This window comes from Hippoglossus stenolepis, chromosome 3 (genome assembly GCF_022539355.2).
Source record: "Hippoglossus stenolepis isolate QCI-W04-F060 chromosome 3, HSTE1.2, whole genome shotgun sequence".
Taxonomy (NCBI): domain Eukaryota; kingdom Metazoa; phylum Chordata; class Actinopteri; order Pleuronectiformes; family Pleuronectidae; genus Hippoglossus; species Hippoglossus stenolepis.
Window position 1 is genome coordinate 29964127 of NC_061485.1, and position 21739 is coordinate 29985865.

At 41.1% G+C, this 21739-nt stretch overlaps 1 protein-coding gene across 2 annotated transcripts in view; it reads left to right on the forward strand.

The window, feature by feature from the left end:
• Positions 1-21739, forward strand: part of LOC118104932 (receptor-type tyrosine-protein phosphatase gamma) — a 369897-nt gene that overhangs the window by 311168 nt on the left and 36990 nt on the right. Inside the window, exons 5-9 of one of the 2 annotated variants that reach the window (XM_047339382.1) lie at positions 6285-6469; positions 13816-13890; positions 14120-14228; positions 14720-14769; positions 15918-16707. In XM_047339382.1, the coding sequence (XP_047195338.1) occupies positions 6285-6469; positions 13816-13890; positions 14120-14228; positions 14720-14769; positions 15918-16707 (1209 nt within the window). The remainder of the gene's footprint in view (positions 1-6284; positions 6470-13815; positions 13891-14119; positions 14229-14719; positions 14770-15917; positions 16708-21739) is intronic. The other variant, XM_035152240.2, reaches the window with a different exon arrangement.

Consider the following 21739-nt stretch of genomic DNA (forward strand, 5'->3'; position numbering starts at 1 on the left):
GAAGTTTAACCTCATGATATGTAAGTACTTTGTACTTGCAACATCTATTGTTAAGTGATACTGTGAATCAACGAGCATTATGTGTTCTCAGTATGATCACAAAGCTACATGGATGCATTCTACAACCTGCAGGCCTAGTTGTATTTGATACACATACTGTATATCACAGAACCTTAGAGGCCATTCATATGTGACGAGTTGCTGTGTGGAAAACGTCAGCCATGCCACATCCATCCATTCATCCAAGGTACCCAGGAGGTTGTGCTATTGTCGTGGCTGTCATTACTAGGCAACCAAAAGTGCTGGTCCAATTAGTAATTAGTCCAAACATAAAGGTTCAAAGATGAGGACCGAATGGATGAAGACCAGTTTGCCTTTTTCTCTCTCCCTCTATTTCAGCTGTGTATGAATGCATGTCCAGGATTTATTTATTAAAAGAGCAGTTCTTTTGTTTGGGAATTGTCCTTTCTGGTGCAGAGAATTATTACATTCACTCTTTGTATTTGTGCTTTTTGTTTGTGTTTGTATTTTGTAAAAAGATGTTATGACCATGCTTTAATCTCACATGCATATTCTTTTTTAATCAAATTCAGTGATTTGGCATCACAGTATCTTACAAATGGGTCAAATATTCATCTAATTTTATTTTTAAATGTTTTAATTAAGCTCTTTTGTGTAGCTTAAAATTGTTAAAATGATTTTACTAAAAGAATGAGTGCAAACAGAATGAGCTTTTTCTTCTATCTGAACATGATTTTGTGCACATGTTCTTTTAGTTTAGATATTCAGTTGCTGAATGAGGTCCCTGAATAACATAGAATGCATCAATAACTATTTCACTAAAAGATACAAGTACAGTATCAAGTAGTTTGAGCAAAGCAAATGCGAAGTGCCACTCAATTTACAGTCCTTTATGAAATTAAGAGGTTGCCAGTTTTAAAACAATGACAGCGTTGATGATGTGTAGCACACAGATGAGCTGTGCTCTGCAAAGATATCCCAGTACAAAACCTTGCAGACGACCCACAATCAAGACCAATTCATAGATCAACCTTGATCAACGTGCTGCATGGCCTGTGGCGTCCTTTACTCCTGCTGTTGGACTCAGAGTTATTAGAGAGAGAAAGAGAGAGTGGTCCTCTGTGGGTTTTATGTGTGTCAGGCACCCCCTAGACTCCATCACTCACTGCCATCCGGGGTTCTCCCCTGTGTGTACGTGTGTGTGTGTGTGAGATGGCCGCTTATCTTTGATGAAAGCTGTAAGAGGATCTGTTCATCACCCAGCCAGACACACTGGGCTACAAAACCCTTTCAGCTGAGTTACACACAGGGAATATTAGAAGTCGTTTAAAGTGGCCCATTGGCCCGTTGTAGCAATTCTGCTACGACAGGAGTGTGTGCAGGGAGACACATGCACACCCAAACACACACACACACACACACACACACACACACACACACACACACACACACACACATGCATACGTATAGTTAATGTGGCGAAAGAATCATGGACAAGACAAGCTTTATCAAAGAATCTGTCAAGATTAATGAAAATATGGTGGAAGCCGCAGATACACAGGGTGTTGTGGGGGGTAAACTCATGTAAACACTGTTTACGTACCTTTTTTAATACAAAATAGCATTTACGCACCTTTTTATGGTGGTTTACCGACTTGTTATTGTCTGAATTTTAAAAATTTGAGTCAAATACAACATCATTTCATTCTGAGCATTAAATGACCAGAGCATAACCTCATCTTGCCCCTCCCCTTCTGACTGTTGCCTGGCCCCTGACCCCTGCTCTCCCGTCTCCTCAGCGTACAGCCCTCGCTGCTGGCACACTCTCAAAGTCCAGTCTCTGTTGCAAACTGACCGAGCTGCTGTATGAACGGTTCCATGTGATGCAGCAGCTCATCAGAACAGGACACAGACATACGGTGGACTTTCCCTTTGAACAACACAGATCAGCTGTTCCTCTGATGTGAGACGCTGTAACTTAGGGAACAGTGGGCTATGCTCGTAGCCATGTTGTTTGGTGACGTGATGGCAAACACAATTGACTTTTTCGCGCTTCTTCACAGAATGTTTGGTGTGTGGGCGTGTACACCCTCTAGAGTTTAGGAGAATACTGCATCGATCAACATAGGTTCGGTGTTTTTAGCGCCAGTGACGTCATTAAAGATTTAGTGTTGTGGCCTTTAAAAGCACAGCGACCGGAATGAAGATCCGTCACTTTTTCAAATGTCCAGCAAAAAATATTTTTAAATGCAATTAATGAGAAGAGAGTGTTATGTTCTGAGTCCTTTAAAGCCTTATTGTTGCTCAGTTATAGTGACTGTGTTCTTTGTATCTGAGTTAGTCAGGACCAAGACTTGTTATATCAGCAAAAGCAAAAGGTTTATATGAAGAATGGCTCCGTCCTATTTAAGCATCCCATGCCTGTAAGAATGCTTGGATAAGAGCAGGGCACTTGAAGTGATTATGAATGTTAACAGCTCCACCTGTTCTACTACATGTAAAAAGGCTGAATAAGAGTTGAATTGTTTGAAATAGACTACAATGAAAGAGGACAGGTTTGTAGCCAAGCTATCAAGGAAGGTAACGTTAACTGGAATAGCATTTGAAATTCAGCATCAATCTAAATAATACCACTGTGTATGTAAAATTGTGTATTCGGTCTTGATGGTTACAAATCCTTTGTATATTGTATGGAAAATACTATGATATACAACAAGGTGTGGGGGCGTTCGGTGGCCTCAGGAGGGAGAGAGGCTTGTCCACTAACCAGACTGCATTATGAAGTGTCCTTGGGTGAGATACTGAACCCCAAAAATCTCCCCCTGCTGACAGAATGTGATTGGTACTGACAGTGCATATGTGGCCTCACCTCTTCTTCTTTGTTCTCTTGTCTTATGCACCAGCACAACACCTGTGTTGCTGATTGGCTAGATTGCTGTTGTGTGACTTGGTTCAAGCCACATGGTTTGTGTCTTATTTATAGAGACCCACCGCTGTGTAGGAACTCTGGATTTTTGTAAGCATACACACAGAACAGACAAATTGGCTAAATTTGACAAAATGTTTATCTGTTTGATGTAAAATCAATGACAAGAATGCCCAACATAACTGATGCTCATGTGAATGAGATTAATAAGTGTTAACATGTAGACTGACAGTGAGTTACACCAGTCAGTTTGTGTGCTAGCCTCTCTTAAACAGTTTTGGATTTATAGGGTATTTCACATATTTTCGTTTTTGCCTCTGTGGTGAAGGGTTCGCTTTGAGTTCATTACCCTGCCATTATTCTGTCTGTTTTTAATTTGTATTCAGATGAAACATATGACACATACACACATGAACACACATAAACAAAGGTCACGGCTCACTGGGCCCAGGGAGATATAATCTATTAAATATGCTTTCCCTGCATTGAGGTTATTCACTGTTTGACTTCTAAATGATGTCTGTGTGTGTTTTACTTATGTGTGTGCTTCTGTGTGTGTGTGTGTGTGTGTGTGTGTGTGTGTGTGTGTGTGTGTGTGTGTGTGTGTGTGTGTGTGTGTGTGTGTGTGTGTGACTAATGGCTTTAGTAATGCTAAGCCACAAGGGGCTCAACTGCAGGTTATGAATAGAAAAACTCCACTGCAGCTCTTTATGAGCAAGGTAATCAATTTGGTTCCACAAGGCACGTGAGCTCTATTCTCAATCAACCCATGTTCATCATCGAATTACCTTACACATTTGCATAATATGATACAGTGTTTGGAATAATCATTATGGGCTTTGTTGGATGGTAATACACTTCTCTCTCTTACAGTAAACAGCAAATAGTGTAACGAATTGCTGCCTAAAATACTGTACAGTTATACTACAGTTACCCTGACGAAGGTATGTGGACACAGAGCGTTCCGCACCACATGTGATTTTTGCACGTGCATTTCCATCATTACTCTGCTGCTTAAACAGCCTCCACTCTCCTTTGAAGACTCTCCACTGGATGATAGAACCTGGCTGCAGGGATTTGCTCCCATTCAGACACAAGAGCATTAGTGAGGTCCAACAGTAACGTTGAGTGATAAGGCCTGACTCACGGTCAGCAATCCATCTCAGTCCAAATGTGTTGGATGGTATTAAGGTCTGGATTTAGGTCCGCAGTCCTAAGTTCCTCCACACCAGAGGTGTAGTGTTATTTGTTAAAGTACCAGGCTACACCTATAATGATTGAAGTTTGAATCAAGCAATGCACATGAATATCAATATAACAATTCTAACCAGTCCTTTTGTTTTTATTGTCTCTCATTCATCACCTATGATTAAGAGATGATTGGATCTTTAAGATCAATGCACAGGATTTCAACCAAATTATGAAAGCGTCATATGTTCTGTTTTCTAACTTGAAGAACATTGGGTGAGCATGTTCCACACCAAACAGGAAACAACATGTCTTTATGGAGCTGGCTTTGTGCATGGGAGCATTGTCATGTTGAAACAGGAGGCGTTTTACCCAAGCACGTGGCCAGCACCAATAGAGGCCAGTCACCAAAACACTGAGGGTGTGGAGTTATTTGTACGCTAATAGGTTACATGGTAAACAACACTTCATGCAAATGTTTCTCTTTGAAAACCTATTAGCAGTTATTCCCTTTGAGCTGCTGAAAGGCTTTTGATGTGAGAACACTGTAAGAAAGTGGTGCGTTCCTTTGATGGCAGCCTAACAGCTAATGCAAAATGGCTAAATGTAAGCAAAGCTGTGAATAATATAACAAATGAAAACAGTTTTTCTGTTAGAGAAGATAATAGAATTAATCTGTGGAACACTGGAGTCATCAGGACTTCAGGTAAACACGGAGGACGTTTGCACAGCAAACAGCTTCGACAGCAGATTGGATTGGGAACAGATCAGAAAACAGAAAGGGATCTTACTGTATAAAAAAACATACAGTTCATACAGGATGACGAGAGCCTTTGTCTTATGTAAACCTGTTTCATATTTACAAATTCATGGTAATGATCAAATATTTGAGATATGAAATCAAACAGTGTCCCCGTTGCTGAGCAACCTCAGTGGTCAAACAGAGACACTCAGTGGTCAGGAGCAGCCGGTGCAGGGCTCGTCCTCTGAATGGAGAGAATTGTATATTGTTGAATTCATTAGAGAAACATACAATGTTTATGTGTTTACTTTCATATCTCTCACAGCCACATATTAGAAGGCAGAGCAGGTTTTCTTCATTTAGCCTGAAGGCGACTATATATGAACCCATGTGTTATTGGAGCCAGGAGGCAAAATCTGTGTGTGTGTGTGTGTGTGTGTGTGTGTGTGTGTGTGTGTGTGCGTGTGTGTGTGTGTGTGTGTGTGTGTGTGTTTGTGTGTGTGTTTGCGTGTGTGTGTTTGCGTGTGTATATATGTGTATTTGATGCCTGTGCATACGTGTATAGCACAGGCATGTATGTATATTTCTGTGTGCCGGTGTTTTACACATTGTATGTAGGCAGAGGCCAGCTATTCAGATGTGTGTGCACTAGATTGTGTTATGGTGTGTGTGTGTGTGTGTGTGTGTGTGTGTGTGTGTGTGTGTGTGTGTGTGTGTGTGTGTGTGTGTGTGTGTGTGTGTGTGTGTGTGTGTGTGTGTGTCTGTGCTGATGACTCAGAGCAATATTAATAACACATCATGAATACAACTCATGCTCACATAACTCTCTCTCTCTCTCCGTCTCCCCCTCTCTGAGTGTATTTGAAAGATAAGCTGAGCCGATGTATTTAACCATTAAATTATCTGTTCTTTTCTCCCTTTAATTATTATTGCTTTATTCTTCCTTCACATTAACCCTTGCTTCTGTGTCTTCCCTCACTTTCTTCCATCTTGTGTCCATCCTTTTCTTCCTTTCTTACTCCTTATTTCCTTATTTTCTGCCTTATCTTCGTTGGTTGCTTTGACTCGTCCCTTCTTTTTAAATGTCTTCCTTACTGCTTTCCTTCCTTTCTGACGTTCCACTTCCCCCCTGCTAAATATCCTCCTTCTTTCAACCCCTCCAACCAATTGATCCATATTCTTTTTTTCCTTTGTCCTTTCTTTGGCTATTGCTTTTCCGCCCTCCCTCCTCCCCCTCCATCCTCGATCATTTTTCTGCCTTTTCGTTTTCCTCCTCTCTCCTTCCTCTTTTCCCTTCTTTTTGTATCTCTTATCTTACTGCCTTCCCTTCCCCTCCCCTCTTTTCTTTTTTTCTAAACTTCCCTCCTGCTGACCTTCTTTCTATTTTTTCTTGCATCCTTCTCCCAGTGTGCAGCAGCGCTCCCATCAACATGAAGGTGCAGCATGTGAACAGCAGCGCTCTTGTGGTCCGCTGGGCACGCCCAGAGATCACCTACCACCCGCCCATCCTCCACTTCCTGGTGTCCTACAGCTGGACAACCCACGACGACAGCTACGAGGAGACGCACCTCACAGACCCTAAGCACAAACTGGTGAGATGGAATCCTACGATTATTCCCTTACAAGTGACGAAACAAACACATGACATGATAGAATATAGTACATACACTTTAAGATACATCAGGAACAAAGCAGGTCTGGGTTATGTATGAGGGGATCGATGCAGTTATAACAGAAATAATACGTGAGTGGATTTGTCTTGTGTGGTGTTTGTTGCAATGTTGCATATAATGTTGACTTCTACTTGTTGTTGTGTGATGAGATCTATTGGGGGGAAATAAAACCCACAATACAAACAACCAGCACTTGCTGGACTCTGTGTAAATGAAGATAAATATGCAAGCTGCGCTTTATTCTATAAATCATTATATGACCCAGTCTCCTGCAAAGTGCCAAACAAAACAGAATATTGCATTAATTTCACACTGATTGCAACATTTTGATTTATTATATTTTATTGTGAGACCACAGATAGATCTCACTGTAAATATTAACAACCAAGTAAAAAACAGGACATTATCCCCATTTAGTTAGTTGGAGTTTATTGTATGTTAAAATCAGTAAAAGGAATGAAAAAATAGACAAAATAGCTAAAAACATTTAGTGATTACAGTGTGTTGTGACGAAGAAGAGAAGAGAAAACAGGATATCAAAGTCCTGAGCCTAGTCCGCCAAACCAACCAATGGCATCTGTGTGTTAAAAGAACGTCACACTTCCTAGACTGAAAAAAGCATGTACTGCCAGGGAACACACAGCATTTAGCAAGTCAAATTAGTAGGACCAAAATATATATTTCCTAGGCTGCAGTCACAACAGATGTGTCAGTTACCAAAATAAAAATCTGATAAAATTAACTTGTGTGAATAAACGGCAGCGCTCAAATCCCCTTTAGACAAGCAAAGATGCCAATACTCCACACAGTGTCCCCAATGTGTCAGCATCCACAACAATACAATAACCCAGTTTCATAAGGCTTTGTCTTTGGTATGGAGCAGCTTCACCCAGTGTGCAGTCATATATATCTTAGATATATCAGTGTAATATGCCCATTGCTTACTGTGAGTATGTCAAATGTGTAAGACACATTCATCACATTACTTATATACTTGGTAGTGTTTAACAGTGTGACATATAAGGAAACACACACACACATACACACACATACACACACACATGTCATCTTCTTCTGGTGTGTTTCCCCTGGCCTGGTTTGAAAAATACAGACAAAGCTCTGTTCAGATTTTTCTGACTCATCCTTTTGTCTAATTTGGACCATAAAGCAGTCCTGCTCTTAAACTGGATTTATTCTTCATCCAGAGATGTTTAACGGCAAACTCCCTGGGGTAAATAAATTCATGTAGTCTCTTATCATATTGAGAAACTCTACAGCTGTAGTAATTCACTGGCCATACAGAGAGGTTCTATATTCACAGAGCTACTACATCCACGGCCCTGGATTCTGTGAAGCTAATGTGAGTTTGACACATGCAGTAGAGATCAGTGTCTTTGTTCCTTCTGTTTCCCCAGCCAGTGTGTTGAACAGGCACAGTGGCAGATACACCCTTGTAGTCTCATGTAGGTTCGTTTGATGGGACGAAGCAAAGCTTTTTGGAACAGCACGAGGAGCGTGGACTACTACAGAGTAGTTTCTGTACAAAGTGTGGACAAGAGGAATGATTACAGCAACTAACAATTCTCCCAGTGTACATATAATGTTAGGATAGACCTGCAACAAATCGGTCTGCCATCTACTTTCCTGTGGAAAGTAGATGGCAGACTTTTCACTGAATGATATATTTCCCAAACCACTGAAGAGATTTTAATGGGAAACAAACAGAGGAAGGGCTGAGTTTACAATAACACTTGGAACAACAAATCAAACACTGTAAATGTATATGTGTATACAAATTTACATTAAAGTATGCTTATAAAAGAGGTGGGGATATAAATAAAAGTCTCTAACAGTAGTGTAACAGTATGTGTCAGTTAACAGACCCTTTCATATGATGTTGAGTAAATCCTGATTTTCTAAGAACCGTTTTATTGGGGCTTAAAAGTAAAAGTAATGCTTGTTATTGTGTCCTAATCCCTGACTAAAGGTGCTCTTCATGTCTGTATTTGGAAGCTATGCAGGACTCAAAACACCCAATTTAGTCACAGCAAATTCCTGATTCCAGATGATCGTGAACGCAAAGTGCAGTTAGACATTTTTGTCCACTGGTGCTTTTTTTCCTCCCACTTCCTTTCTCCTTTCCCTGCTGATGCATTACCAGCTGAAAATACACCAGCCGCTGCTCCGGCCTACAGCCATATGATGTTTGGTTAACTTGATTAATGGACTCTGATTTACCCTTATCACAGTGATGCCCTGTACATAACATGGACATATTTTAATCCTGTAGTATATTTCCATCTGTCCAGATGAATTTCTCATTAGACAGTGAAAGTGCTTTGAATGGAGCCAATGTCAACTTTATTTGCTGTAATTGCAAATCATAATGAGCATATTACGGACTATCAGATGCAGTTGCTCTGGGGAATGTATATGTGTGTGTGTGTGTGTGTGTGTGTGTGTGTGTGTGTGTGTGTGTGTGTGTGTGTGTGTGTGTCATTGCAGAGATACAGAGGGGTTTACATCATCACAACTGTGAGTGTAAGGGCAGTGACAAATCTAATAACTTCTTTTGGAACAAAACTGTTTTGATACATATAAAATCAGCACTGATTGCATCATTAAGATATGAGTTTTTTGTTTAACAGAGGCTCACATAGTACGACGTATTATTAGGAAATGTGTCAGCCGAGAATTTAATAATGTAGTTAATAATTTGTGTGGGGAGAAAAGTTTTCGAGCACTAATACAGACACAGACACACACACACACACACACACACACACACACACACACACACACACACACACACACACACACACACAAACCAAGCAATATCCTCCATCAGTTTCATTACAAATGGTCTCATCAGGGGCCAAAATGAGCTATGAGAGAAGGCTGTGGAGCGGACAGGAGGCTTCATTCCCTTACATTGTGGTCTGCCGGTCGGCTCGCAGAATACTAATGCTAAGCTGGAGGCGATGCAGGGCTGCCAGCCTGTGCAAAAAGCATGACCTTGGGCCAGTGGTTGTGTGGGAAAACCGGATTTGCTGCACAAAAAAAGGATCTGAGTGCCCCCTGGCTGTGGAAGTGTGCACAATCTGCTTTCTGAACTGGGAATCTGCCATGATGAGAGATGGAGGGAAAGAGGTGGGAAGTGTTTTATCCTCTCATCATTAACTCAAGAGACCCCCCACCCCCCCACACACACACCCTTCTTCATCTTTCTCCACATGTCTTCTCTCCCCAGTTCCCTGTTCCCACACACCATTGTTTCCCCCTCCCTCTCTCTGTCAGCCCTTTGATTCTGCTCTTATTCCTCATCCTCCCCTGATGCCTCTATCTAGGTCACAACAGGGACTTACATGGCTTTAGGATCCCCAAATTCTACACACACATGTCCCCCTTGTCACAATCAATGACCAATCCCCTAGCAATGAAATACTGTGGACTGGACTATTTTATGGCCCATACCACTTGTGAAAAAGCGGGGAAAGCGAGTAAGGGAAACAACAAATAACTGGATTAAACAGGGCAGAACTGGCATCAGTTGAAGAGTGGGGGTGTGGTAATACCGATAAAAAAAAGCACCATAATATGAAAAAAGATATTCGTGTAATGGTATAAATGGTCATAATGATCATTTCATGCATTAGCCATCTGGAGTCAATGGTAATTTAATGCAGTCTTTCATAGAGAATATGTATATAAGCCGTGGATTTGTTGGAATGTCACTGGCCTCATGTTGGTCTCCTGATAATACTACAAATTGATAGTTAGCAAGTTAAGACATTAATTGTATTAAATATAATGGTTAAAAACAATTCAAATGATGAATGGGTCTCTTTCTTTCTGGCCTCTAACAGATGAATTATAGTTTGTGTTTTTCTAGAGGCACTGAGAGGATTTACCAAAATTCCGATGCTGCTTTAAAAGTTGAGCATGTTTAAGACCACAAACCTCCAATCCCTTTAAAGTTACAGTGGAAGCTTTTAGGAACCAACCAGCTTGGTGAAAATCATTTCATGGGGGTGTATTTTTCAAATGTGGGACATTATGATGTCATGTGACCCCGGAAGTATCAGCCAGACTACTGACCAGGTGTTTCAGGAGCTTCAGTGTTTTCTAGTGGGGGGAGGAGCTCCCTGGACTTTGGGCTTTTAAACTTTGCAGACTTTTTACATTCACAAAAAACTAATATACTAAATACTGTCACTGAAAAGCACCTTATGTCCACTTGTTAATTTAGCGCCGGGCTAACCCACTTAGCTGTCTTCGGTGTATAATATTATGTCATTCTTAACTGTTAGAATGACGTATGCTTGTTTACACAAAATGGTACAACTATGTGTTGAGCAGTTCTGTAAAGAGACACTGACGAGATTCCAGACTCTCCACACATCCTGTGGGTTTATCAGTTGCTGTTGATGTCACTGTACATCAAACAGAAGAGACTCAGCAAACCTTTCTGGTTCACTCAATCTATGCCCCCCCCCGCGTGTGAGAGCAGCAGCACCCAGGTCTAACGGCAATCAGTGGCACGTCAGAGTTTCTGTTCCTTCCCATGGTTAATTTTTGATGATGATATCTTTTCTCTCTGAATACATGACAGAGATGATGGGTGGATGTGTGGCAATTCGCAGCAAAGATACGAAAACTTACAATTAACCCACTTTGACTTTTAAAACTGAAATTGTGTGTTTTCCCTGAAGATGCTACATGTTTGATTGTGTAGACAATGTCACTCAGAATATGTACAGCCTGGAGCTGTTCACTGTACACATCTGCAGTTGTCAGGCTTGACCACACCTTTCCACTGAAGGGTGAAAAAGACCTGCTCTCTCAGACTGTCTCCATGAGGCTCGGAATGAGAATTAAACAATGTTGAATCCTCGGCAGAGAAACTGGGACATGACCACTGGGATTCCCCATGTTGGATTTGGTGGGATATCTGTGAGATTGCTACATGACATAAATGAGATGTGTGGAGCTATACTGGCATCACACAGTGTTTGACGAAGCAATACACGTAGAGCTGATAATATATAAGGAGATATTGGCATGTTTTGGCATATTTCAAAGGACTGTGAGGGAATAGGAAAGATAAAATAATATGACAATCCTGTTGAAAACTTACACAGTGTTGAATGAGTTGTTTTACAGCCAGTAAACCTTTATGGGAGGGGTTATCGTAACACTATATTTTTTCTTCTCCACACTCTGGCTTGTGGCTAATCTCAAATTCCTTAAAGACGCACTTAAATATTTATTATTTACTTTCGGTCACCATGGACCAGAGTTTATGTTTTATGGCTTTGATTAATCCAGCCAATTACCTGTTAACACATTCAGAAAACATAATTAGTATTTACATTGGATTGTTGGCCACCTGATGAATAAAAGTCAAATATGAATTCTTTACATTCTTCCCCAGCTCTTTTAATAAGTAAATGTTTCACCATGTTTAGCACCATGTAGCCAGTTACATCACTTGTGCTCTGTATTTAGAGCTATTCTAGTCTTGATGACCACTCAGAGCACTTTACAGTAGAGGTTGTGCCATTAACCCATTCACACACATATTCAGTGTATCTATGTGCAGCAATTTCTCTATGAGAAGGTGCCATTTTTGGTGTTCGGTATTTTGCTCAAGGAAACTTCAGCATGCGGAATGGGGAAGACTGGGATCGAACCTCCAACTTGGTAGCTTGAATGAGTGAAAGTCTGATGAAAGAAACAATTTCCTATATGTATGTTTTCTACATGGATAAGGAACAAAACATGGAGGAATGTATGGGATTATTATTAGATATTAGATTATTTTCTAGTAAGAGTTGTACATTAGATATTTATAAATGTACCTTTAATTTGTTGAAAATAAAACACACTATCACATTAGTCAAGGTTTTATTCTTAATTTGATAGTGAGTTATTAGTTACTAAAAATACAATTTACTGAATTGATAGTGAACTGCAGCCTATGGTTTACTAATGTGCATATAAAGAAAATGACAATATAATGAGATGCTGTAGTGGATATAGTGATGGTTAAATGTCTCCCCCTGACTGATTTTTCCTCCTACGACTATAAAACAGAGTAGACTATATTTTCCAATGTCCTACAGCATCATTTCAATTGTAACTCAGTGTGATTCTGATTACTAGTGATAAAAGAGTGCATGAAATTTCTGCCCGACTCAGCGACTCTAATATTCCATTAAAACAAGGCTGTAGCAAGGCTGCTGCAATTGATCTCTTACTGGTTCTAAGATTAATCTTACATTGTCGCCCCTTTATGTGATAGAGATGGATGGTGGTGAGGACTGCAAGTGCATGATATTTGTATTTTTCTGCTGGACCAAAGTGTCATGAGATCTTTAACTGGTTTATTCAGTAGAGGAATTTTTCTCAATGAGAGGACACTTTATGAGATTGGATTGTTTGGCAGAAACCCCAGTGCTGGCTCAGATGTTTTCTGTTTAACAGAGTGATGGTCAGTTTGTGTAGGTGAGCCGATGCGGTTCGAGAGGACAGGCTGCCAGCCCCCATGCTGAGCCACTCAAGGAGAGAGAGGGCAGTGCAAGCATGTCCATTGAGGAGGCTTCTTGTGTTGCTAATACCATAATGAGCAGCTTTTCTAACGTTGTGATCTTACAGCTGGCACGGGGGTCTTCATCTCCACCGGTATGCAAGCATCTTTTTTTCACTTGACAGAGGAGCCAAACTGGATCATGGGATTTTACCTGAGCCCCCTCCATCTGCAGTGAATTACAACTGAGACCTCTCAGCTCACTGTCTCGTGTATTTGACAGCGAGATTATTATTTGGAATCAACCTTTTTGAAATAAGGAAACCAACTGCTTAGATGGAAGTTTCAGCACTGAATGAGAGGGTGGTACATTATCAGTTTTTGGACCAGCAGATTGAATGTGAAGTGAACTGTCGGGATTAAAAGGCTGGTGGGAAATACGACTGTGTGGGGATGAGGAGGCCTTTGTGACCTTCACTGTGGCTTCATTAGGAAAGCAACACATTTCACTGTCCTTCCCACACACCAGGCTCACACACTGGAGTTGGGCTTGGGTCTCAGGGCCAATCCCTTTTGTTCTGCACTATTTAAGATGTGCTGTGCTGTTATAGAATTTGTTTTTAATGAGCACCAGTCTCAGTTTTTGGGACATTTAAGGGGAAAATTGATGGATTGCCCAATGCAAAATCCTGATTTCTTTCCCTCCTCCTTTCTGTGTTATTCATGGATTATCCAGTCTCCCTCGATGTGGATTTCTGACCCTCCTGTTCATCTCAGGATTGAGAAACCAGTCCAGTTGCATGCACAGAATGTGAGTTTGAAAGGTAGATTATAAATTTACAAGGTTTGTATGTAATTATCCTGAGAAAAAAACTTCCCATTACACTTTAGAATGTTTTAATCTATTCTTAATCTTAATCAGACATCATTAACCTTTCTGTCCTGTGTTTTGTGTGTGTGTGTGTGTGTGTGTGTGTGTGTGTGTGTGTGTGTGTGTGTGTGTGTGTGTGTGTGTGTGTGTTGTGTGTGTGTGTATCCAGGAGGCTGTAATTTCTCCTGTCTCCCCCGATGTACTGTACCTGTTTCGAGTCCAGGCCGTCTGCATGAATGACATGCGCAGTGACTTCAGCCAGAGCATGCTCTTCAGAGGTAACACACACACACACACACATACACACACACAAATTCCAACACAAACATGAATCGAGCTCATGAATTTCTGCCACATCATCTCTTTATGTCATGTTTTTACTATCAGTGTCTCCGCCACATGAGCATTAGTATTTCTTTCATGTGCACAGCCTTCTTTTAACAGGCCTAGCATATTGTCTTGTATTGTATAGAACTATAATCTGGCAGCAAAGATTCCTTTGATCATAATATCACAAAGAATCTCATATCAATAGCTGCAGGCTAAAGGAAAAACAACAGAGGAAAGAAAAAAAATCATCTGAAATGCAGAGAGATGTATTTATTTCATCTAACTAAATTCTGTTTATTTTCTTCCTCATTCATTATTCAAAGACCACTTATATTATGCCATGCTGTGATTAATGTTCTTACAGTGCACTCATGGATGTCTGTGACACCTCCCAAAGTCAAGTGTTGCCTCACTCACCCAGTTTTTCCCTGTATTTCAGCAAACACCACCAGGATCTTTGAGGGGACGAGGATTGTGAAAACCGGGATGGTAAGTTTGAATCACAACTATTGTCTTTGCACCTTTTATCCAGCAGAGAGCAGTGTTTGTATTAGCATCCTTCTTTCCTGTGTGCCTTCCTTCACTTTGGCAAAAGCATAAATACTACATATTTATTGCCATTAGACCAGTCTATTATTTGGACTTTGGTCTATTAAGGATCCAAATCCATAATTGAATTAGTTATTCTGCACACATTTCACATGACTCTAAAAAAATGAATAGGTTTTAAGTGAACTGAAGGGATCCTGCATGTCAGTGGCTCCTAACCATTTGAACCTGTAATCTGTAATCCTTAGTATGTTCCAGAACAGAGACCAGCTTGCATGACTATTATTCACTGTTATTCACTGCATCTGGCGACCAGACAGCCATTAAAAACATCGAAATGCCTTAAACTGGGCATACTCTGTGAGACTTTAGAAATGTTGTTGTTGAAATCCAATGCACACTGTACGAGTAAATAATCTGGGATCTGAGCCAAAGCTCACAACTGATGTACTCACACTGTACAGACTGATTTTCTGACTACACCTGCCTGCTCACAGTGTATGTTCTATCAGACTGTCTGGACTATCTCTGGACCTGGGTTTTTGTCAAAGAGAAATAAGTTGTTTGTTTAAGTGTTTGTTTGCTATCAATGTTAACAAGGGAGGAACGTGCCTGTCACTGTGTGTCGAAATGTTAAAAAAAAGAGGCGTCTGCATGTGGACACGTATGTGGCTTGGAAGATGAGAGCATTTCGATTGGTGGTTTTGTAGAAAGAAAGCAAACTACATTTAAGGCTACTTTATTGCAAATTGATGCGTAGCTACACTCTGATAACTGCACTGTAAGAACCCCCTTTATCTTCTTGTTTTTCTTTCTTGTTGTGTAACTGCTTCCAGCCATAAGTTGCATTTCTATTGTGTTTTACTATTTCACGCAGACACAGTGAGTCACACGATTCAGAAATCGCTTCTAAATTGTGCTTTAATCGCCGCTGTCCCATAACAATGTTGTAACATAACTTTTAACAAACTGAGAATCAAACCTGTAACTACTCCTTTAAATACAGGTTAACCCTCTTTGAAATGTTAGATTTGACTGAGGAGAACAAAATATTTCAAATTCTGATCAGTTGCATTTTTCTTCTTTAGCCGACGGTCTCTCCAGCCTCCTCAGCCGACATGGCACCCATTTCCTCTGGCTCATCCACCTGGACCTCCTCAGGCATCCCCTTCTCTTTTGTCTCCATGGCGACAGGCATCGGTCCCTCCTCCAGCGGTAGTCAGGCAACAGTAGCGTCCGTGGTGACCAGCACTTTACTGGCCGGGCTGGGTTTCAGTGGTGGTGTCATCTCTTCCTTCCCCAGCTCTGTTTGGCCAAGCAGAGCACTGAGGCATAATCCCACCTCCAATCGCCAGCCCGCCGAACCCACTGAGCCCGCCGAGGATACCGCCACCTCTGCCTCTGCTGTCACATCGTCTGCTGCCAACGATTACGGTGAGGCTAGTGGTGAGGACAGCGAGAACAGCAAGAGTCAAGGAGAGGATGGAGAGAGGGAAGGAGAGGACAAGGATGAAGAGGATGAGGAAGAAGAGAAAGACGAGAAGAAGACGAAGAAGAAGAAGAAGAAGAAGGGATCAAGACTAGAAGGCAAAGCAGGGAGGAAGGCCAATCATATAGTGGTGAATGAGCCACTGGGCAAGACTTCGGAGTCCACCGCAAAGGAGAAAAAACAGACTGAACCAGATCCAACTAAAATAACACCTGGTGTAGAAGAACAACCAGAGGCCTATTCACACAATCCACTTGACTCTGACCCCACAACCATTGCAGAGGCAGCCAATGAAACAGCAGCACTTACTACCCCCAAGGAGCCTACACCGACATTGAGACCCAGAGCAGGGAGAGAAAAGAAGCACCGGTCTTTCTCCATCCACACTGGTGAGTCTGCTAAGTGCTAAACCGTATGTAAACATCAGCTGTGATACTTTGTAGAGCAAGAACAGAAAAGTGGGAATTAGAGAATAAAGTGCAGAATAATCAACTTTCTGTTCCTTTTACTAAAGTGACTAAAACATTCATACTTTTGAGTGTTTTTGCTTTTTCTCTGAAAATGTCCTCAGTCTCTTTGTGGAATCCCAAGTACCTTCTTACATAAACATAACATCAAATAAATGGGTACGGTCCACAGTGAGCATTCAGAAAGTCTTCAGTTCCTCTGAAAATCTGCCTCTATCAAATGCTCTCTAGTCAGGAATGCATCAAGGCAGACTATTTGAAAGAATCCTTACAAGTGAAATCATTTACTGTTGGATATGTATGACCACCAAGGCCCTCCTGAACGAGCTCATAACAGGATCATATTTCTAATTGTAGGATTGACTGTTTGTGTTGCTCCCTTATATTTGCACATGTTCCAAAAGTAAGAGTGTGTTCAATTTTTCATATCAGTTCTGATTTTAGGAGGGAACACGAATATGTAGAAGACTGGCAGCTTTGATCATTATTTCATTCTAACCACTGTAATCCCCTTAGAAGTGTGAGGTCATTGGTAATGCAGTTTATCAAGAGCTTTGGACGTTTGTCATTGAATTAATGAAGTCAAAGCATTGACTCTAATTCAGTAATGACCACTCAGTAAGTCAAATTACCATGATGGACAACTATTTTCAAAGTAAGAATGGTACAAAAGTACTTCATGGAAAGTAATGTAATGCACATCCACTGGATGTAGTAAATAGCAGTTACAGATAGCAGCGGTTGTAGTGTGATATAAGCATTTACAGTAAAACAAGAAACAGTTCTTGTTGTTTGGGGGTAGGAGGTGGGTTGGCTGGTGATGTAGGACGGTGGGTGGGTTGTTTGGTGGGGTGGTGGTCCCAGAATGGTCCTAGGGCGGGGGGTTGATGGTGTCGTCCATGTTGTCTGGAGTGTGTGTGCAGTGTGTGTGTGTACTTTGCTGCCAGCAGAAAATGACAGCTGCTCTCAAAACTCGTCTTCATTTGTGATTGAATGACAGCAACCGAGTCCGACCTGTCGGATACTGTGAGGGATCTTATCTGCAGTTGTAGAGACGAGGACCAGATCTCTATCAGGAGAAATAATGTCATTTTTTGAACAGAACCAGTGTAGAGCTGCACAAGTGTCTTGTATCTTTGTGGGTGAACAGCGATGGCTAATGTTAGCTGACCATGATTAATGTGTTCGCCTCACAGTACTGTAAAGTTTCTGCCACATATCAGACTATTTGGAAATGTAATACTGCTTCAGTCAGTCAGATCTTACATTGCTTACAATGCTTATTGTGGTTATTTTGTGCTGTACCAACGAGTTGAGAGACAAGGGAGTGAGACATTGACTGAGAGAGCGAGAGAAGATAATCTATTATAATCTATCATTGTGTTATTTCAATGATTCTTACTATACAATCAGAATAAAAGATGAATGAACCTAGTGATTGTGAGTGCTCAGCAGAACTCTGAACACTTTAAAATCACAAACTTGATCTTATATGTTGAGTTTAATTTATCGGTTTGAACTTGTAAACAGTGCAGTTTAGAAGTTTACATATAACTGCCTCGCTGAAGACAATATTCTCTACATTAGTTCCCTGTTCTAACATCAACACACATCACACCTCAAATTAAACTGCAGACATCGTGTTTCTACCCTTGGGCAGTGCATCCGCACAGTTTACAGGCAGGCAGTCTAGCATGATGTAGTGTGGCATTCTGGGTAGGCATATTAGGAAGCTCTTACCCTCATGAAGCAGGTCTGCCATCAGAGGACGGTTTCATTTACACAGGTTCTGAAAGGCCTGATTTTAGTGACAATCATTAAAAACAATCACAAAGAGTGTCTTATTATATACAAACATTTCATGATGATGAGCTCAGGCATTATATCCAATAGACACTGCATCAGTGGTGAGCAGCAGCCTCAGACTCATAACAACCCCCTTATAGAAATACAGTGTTAATGTTATATTATATTCATGATAATCTGTCACTGTCTAATGTGTCGTGATTTGATATACTGTGGGGGAAAGGAATTTTAAAAGCATGAGCTGCAACTAAATGTTTGTCCTCATGTTGCATAACAAATACAGTTGTGCAAAAACGTACGTAAAGTATAAATTTAGTTTCACATTAATGCCCAATCCCATTTCACCCCTTGGCCCTAGCCCTTATCCCAGACATGTCAAACTCAAGGCCCGTGATAAAATATCATACGTCTATCTTAACTGGCCCCGCCGGGAAATAGGCTGCACACTTTTTTTTGTGAGAAAAAAGCACCATAGGCCGAGCCACTGTTCGTAATGCCCGGCTAGACGCACTCCAATCACTCGCCGAGTATTTGATCATATTAAATTATTTTTCCAGTGTTCCAGAGATCCCAGTGCCTGCCCCGTCAAGTTCACCCACAAGCTTTTCTCTGTGATAAAGATGAACAAAAACCCCAGAGGAGTCGTCCCACTGATGCACACCTTCACTCCATCTTTAGGGGTTCCACAGCACAGAACCTAACCCCAAACATTAATGAACTGGCAGCCATGAAAAGATGCCAAACATCTGGCTCTAGCACATGTACATAAAAGAAGAATGTAAATATGTTTTATTTTTGCATTTTATCCAATATCCTGTCTATCCTGTTTAATAAATGTTGACCCTGCTTGGCCCTCGACATACTCCCAGTTTATAATTTTGTCCCTCTCTGTGATTTTGGCCTCTCTCGAAACTGAGATTTTTCCGACCCTCACTTCAAACCAAGGGATATAGAAATTTCCCAAAATGCTTTGCGAATCACAGGCAAGAGAGACCCAACAATTTAGTATTTTCTGCATTAATAAGGATTAAAAAATGACGATAATGATTGTAATACCTTTTTTCACAACAACCTTAAAAAGAAAGATCCTGAGCATGCTAGCGTTAGCATGCTAGCGATCTATTTTTGCATGATAATCCCGTATTTTCACATAATTTCATCGGATGCCATCATAGTCCACAATCCACAATCATGATCCACTGCCGCCATCGGGATCCACCGCCAGCTGCCACCTGTCAGGTGTCCCCCGACCTTCTAGACCTATAGCAGCATAACTAAGAGCAGGTCCAAGACGAACCTGGACCAGCGCTAACATTAAGCTTTATCGTAAAGGAAGGTTTTAAGCCTACTCTTAAACGTACAGATGGTGTCTGCCTCCCGAAATTAAAGTGGGAGATGATTCCATAGGAGAGGGGCTTGATAGCTTAAAGCTCTGGCTCCTACTCTACTTTGAGAGACTTTAGGGACGACAAGTGAACCTGAATTCTGGGAGCGCAGTGCTCTAGTGGGTTGATAAGGTACTATCAGCTCTTTGAGGTATAATGGTGCCATATTATTAAGGGCCTTGAAGGTGAGGAGGAGAATTTTAAATTCTATTCTAGATTTAACAGGAAGCCAGTGTAGTGAAGCTAATACTGGAGAAATGTGGTCTCTTTTCTTGGTTCTTGTCAGGACACGTGCTGCAGCATTTTGGACAAGCTGCAGAGTCTTTAACGACTTACTGCTGGAGCCTGATCATAAGGAATTACAATAATCAAGTCTGGATGTAACAAAGGCATGGACTAATTTTTTTCTAGAAATTTGTTTTAAGTGAGAATTAAAGGACAAATCAGGATTGAAGATCACTCCCAAGTTCCTGACTGTTTCATTGGAAGCAAGGGCAATGTCATCTAGCGCAGCTATATCATTAGATAATGTATCTCTAAGGTGTTTATGGCCAAGTATTAGAACCTCTGTTTTATCTGAGTTTAATAAGAGAAAATTGCAGGTTTAGTTAAAGGGGACATAGCATGCCCATTTTACCACAAGTTGATATGGTTCCTTGGGGTCTTAATGAAATGTCTGTAACATACTTTGGTCAAAATACCACAAGGATCATTTAAAACAGCACCCTTTTTACCCTGTCTAAAACAGCCCTCCACAGAGTGACCTGTTTTGAGTGCCTGTTCCTTTAAATGCTAATGAGCCAGCTCCCCCCTCCCCCCTCTCCCCCCATGATTTTAAACGATATAAATTACATATTGTATATGATATAAATTATCAAATATGCATCCCATACTTTGTATTCCCCTTCTGTTGTCCTGGAGTTTTAATTTTCCCAATCACATAATTAAATGTCCCCCTCTGCCCATCCACTACAAGCACACAAGCAGACAGACAGAGAGAGAAAGAGAGGTGTGGGGGGGGGGGGCTATGAAGACCATCATTTACCCCCGAACCCCGACATTCAAGACCATGTAGGGAGACTTCCAGTACCTTGTTACGACACAAAACCCAGGAAGCTCAATCGAGTCACTCAAGCATGACGTTTCTGACTTAGAGGAACCATAACAAAACGCGCGAGTGTTTTTTCCCAGAGTTTTTGGGTTGGTAGACATGCCAGATACCCACATTAACCTGTAGAAGCACTAACAAAGTGGAATTTGCATGCTATGTCCCCTTTAATTGATTACACTGTTCTGGTTTTATTGACAAGTATAACTGGTTGTCGTCCGCATAGCAGTGGAAATGTACAGAGTGTGTCCTGATAATGTTTTCTAGTGGATATATATTTGAGGATAAAATTGGGCCGAGCACAGAACCCTGTGGAACACCGTGGTTAACTTTGGTGCGCACAGATGACTCATCATTAATTTGCACAAATTGGAATCGATCTGGAAAATAGGATTTGAACCAGTTTAGGGCGGTTCCTTTAATGCCAATTAACTGTTCTAGCCTCTGTTGTGTGTAATGTGACCTTTAAGTCATCATGGTCCTACTCTTTTATCTTGACAGTGAACTTGTTTATAAGCCTCATCATCTTAGTAATGTTATGGAAGTGGTGATTTGATAGTAAAGTCAGATGACATGCAGTTTTTCTGGGGGCCTCACAGTGGGGACCCTGATTCAGCTGCCTGTGAACTTGAAACAGAAAATGAAGCCAAGCCTC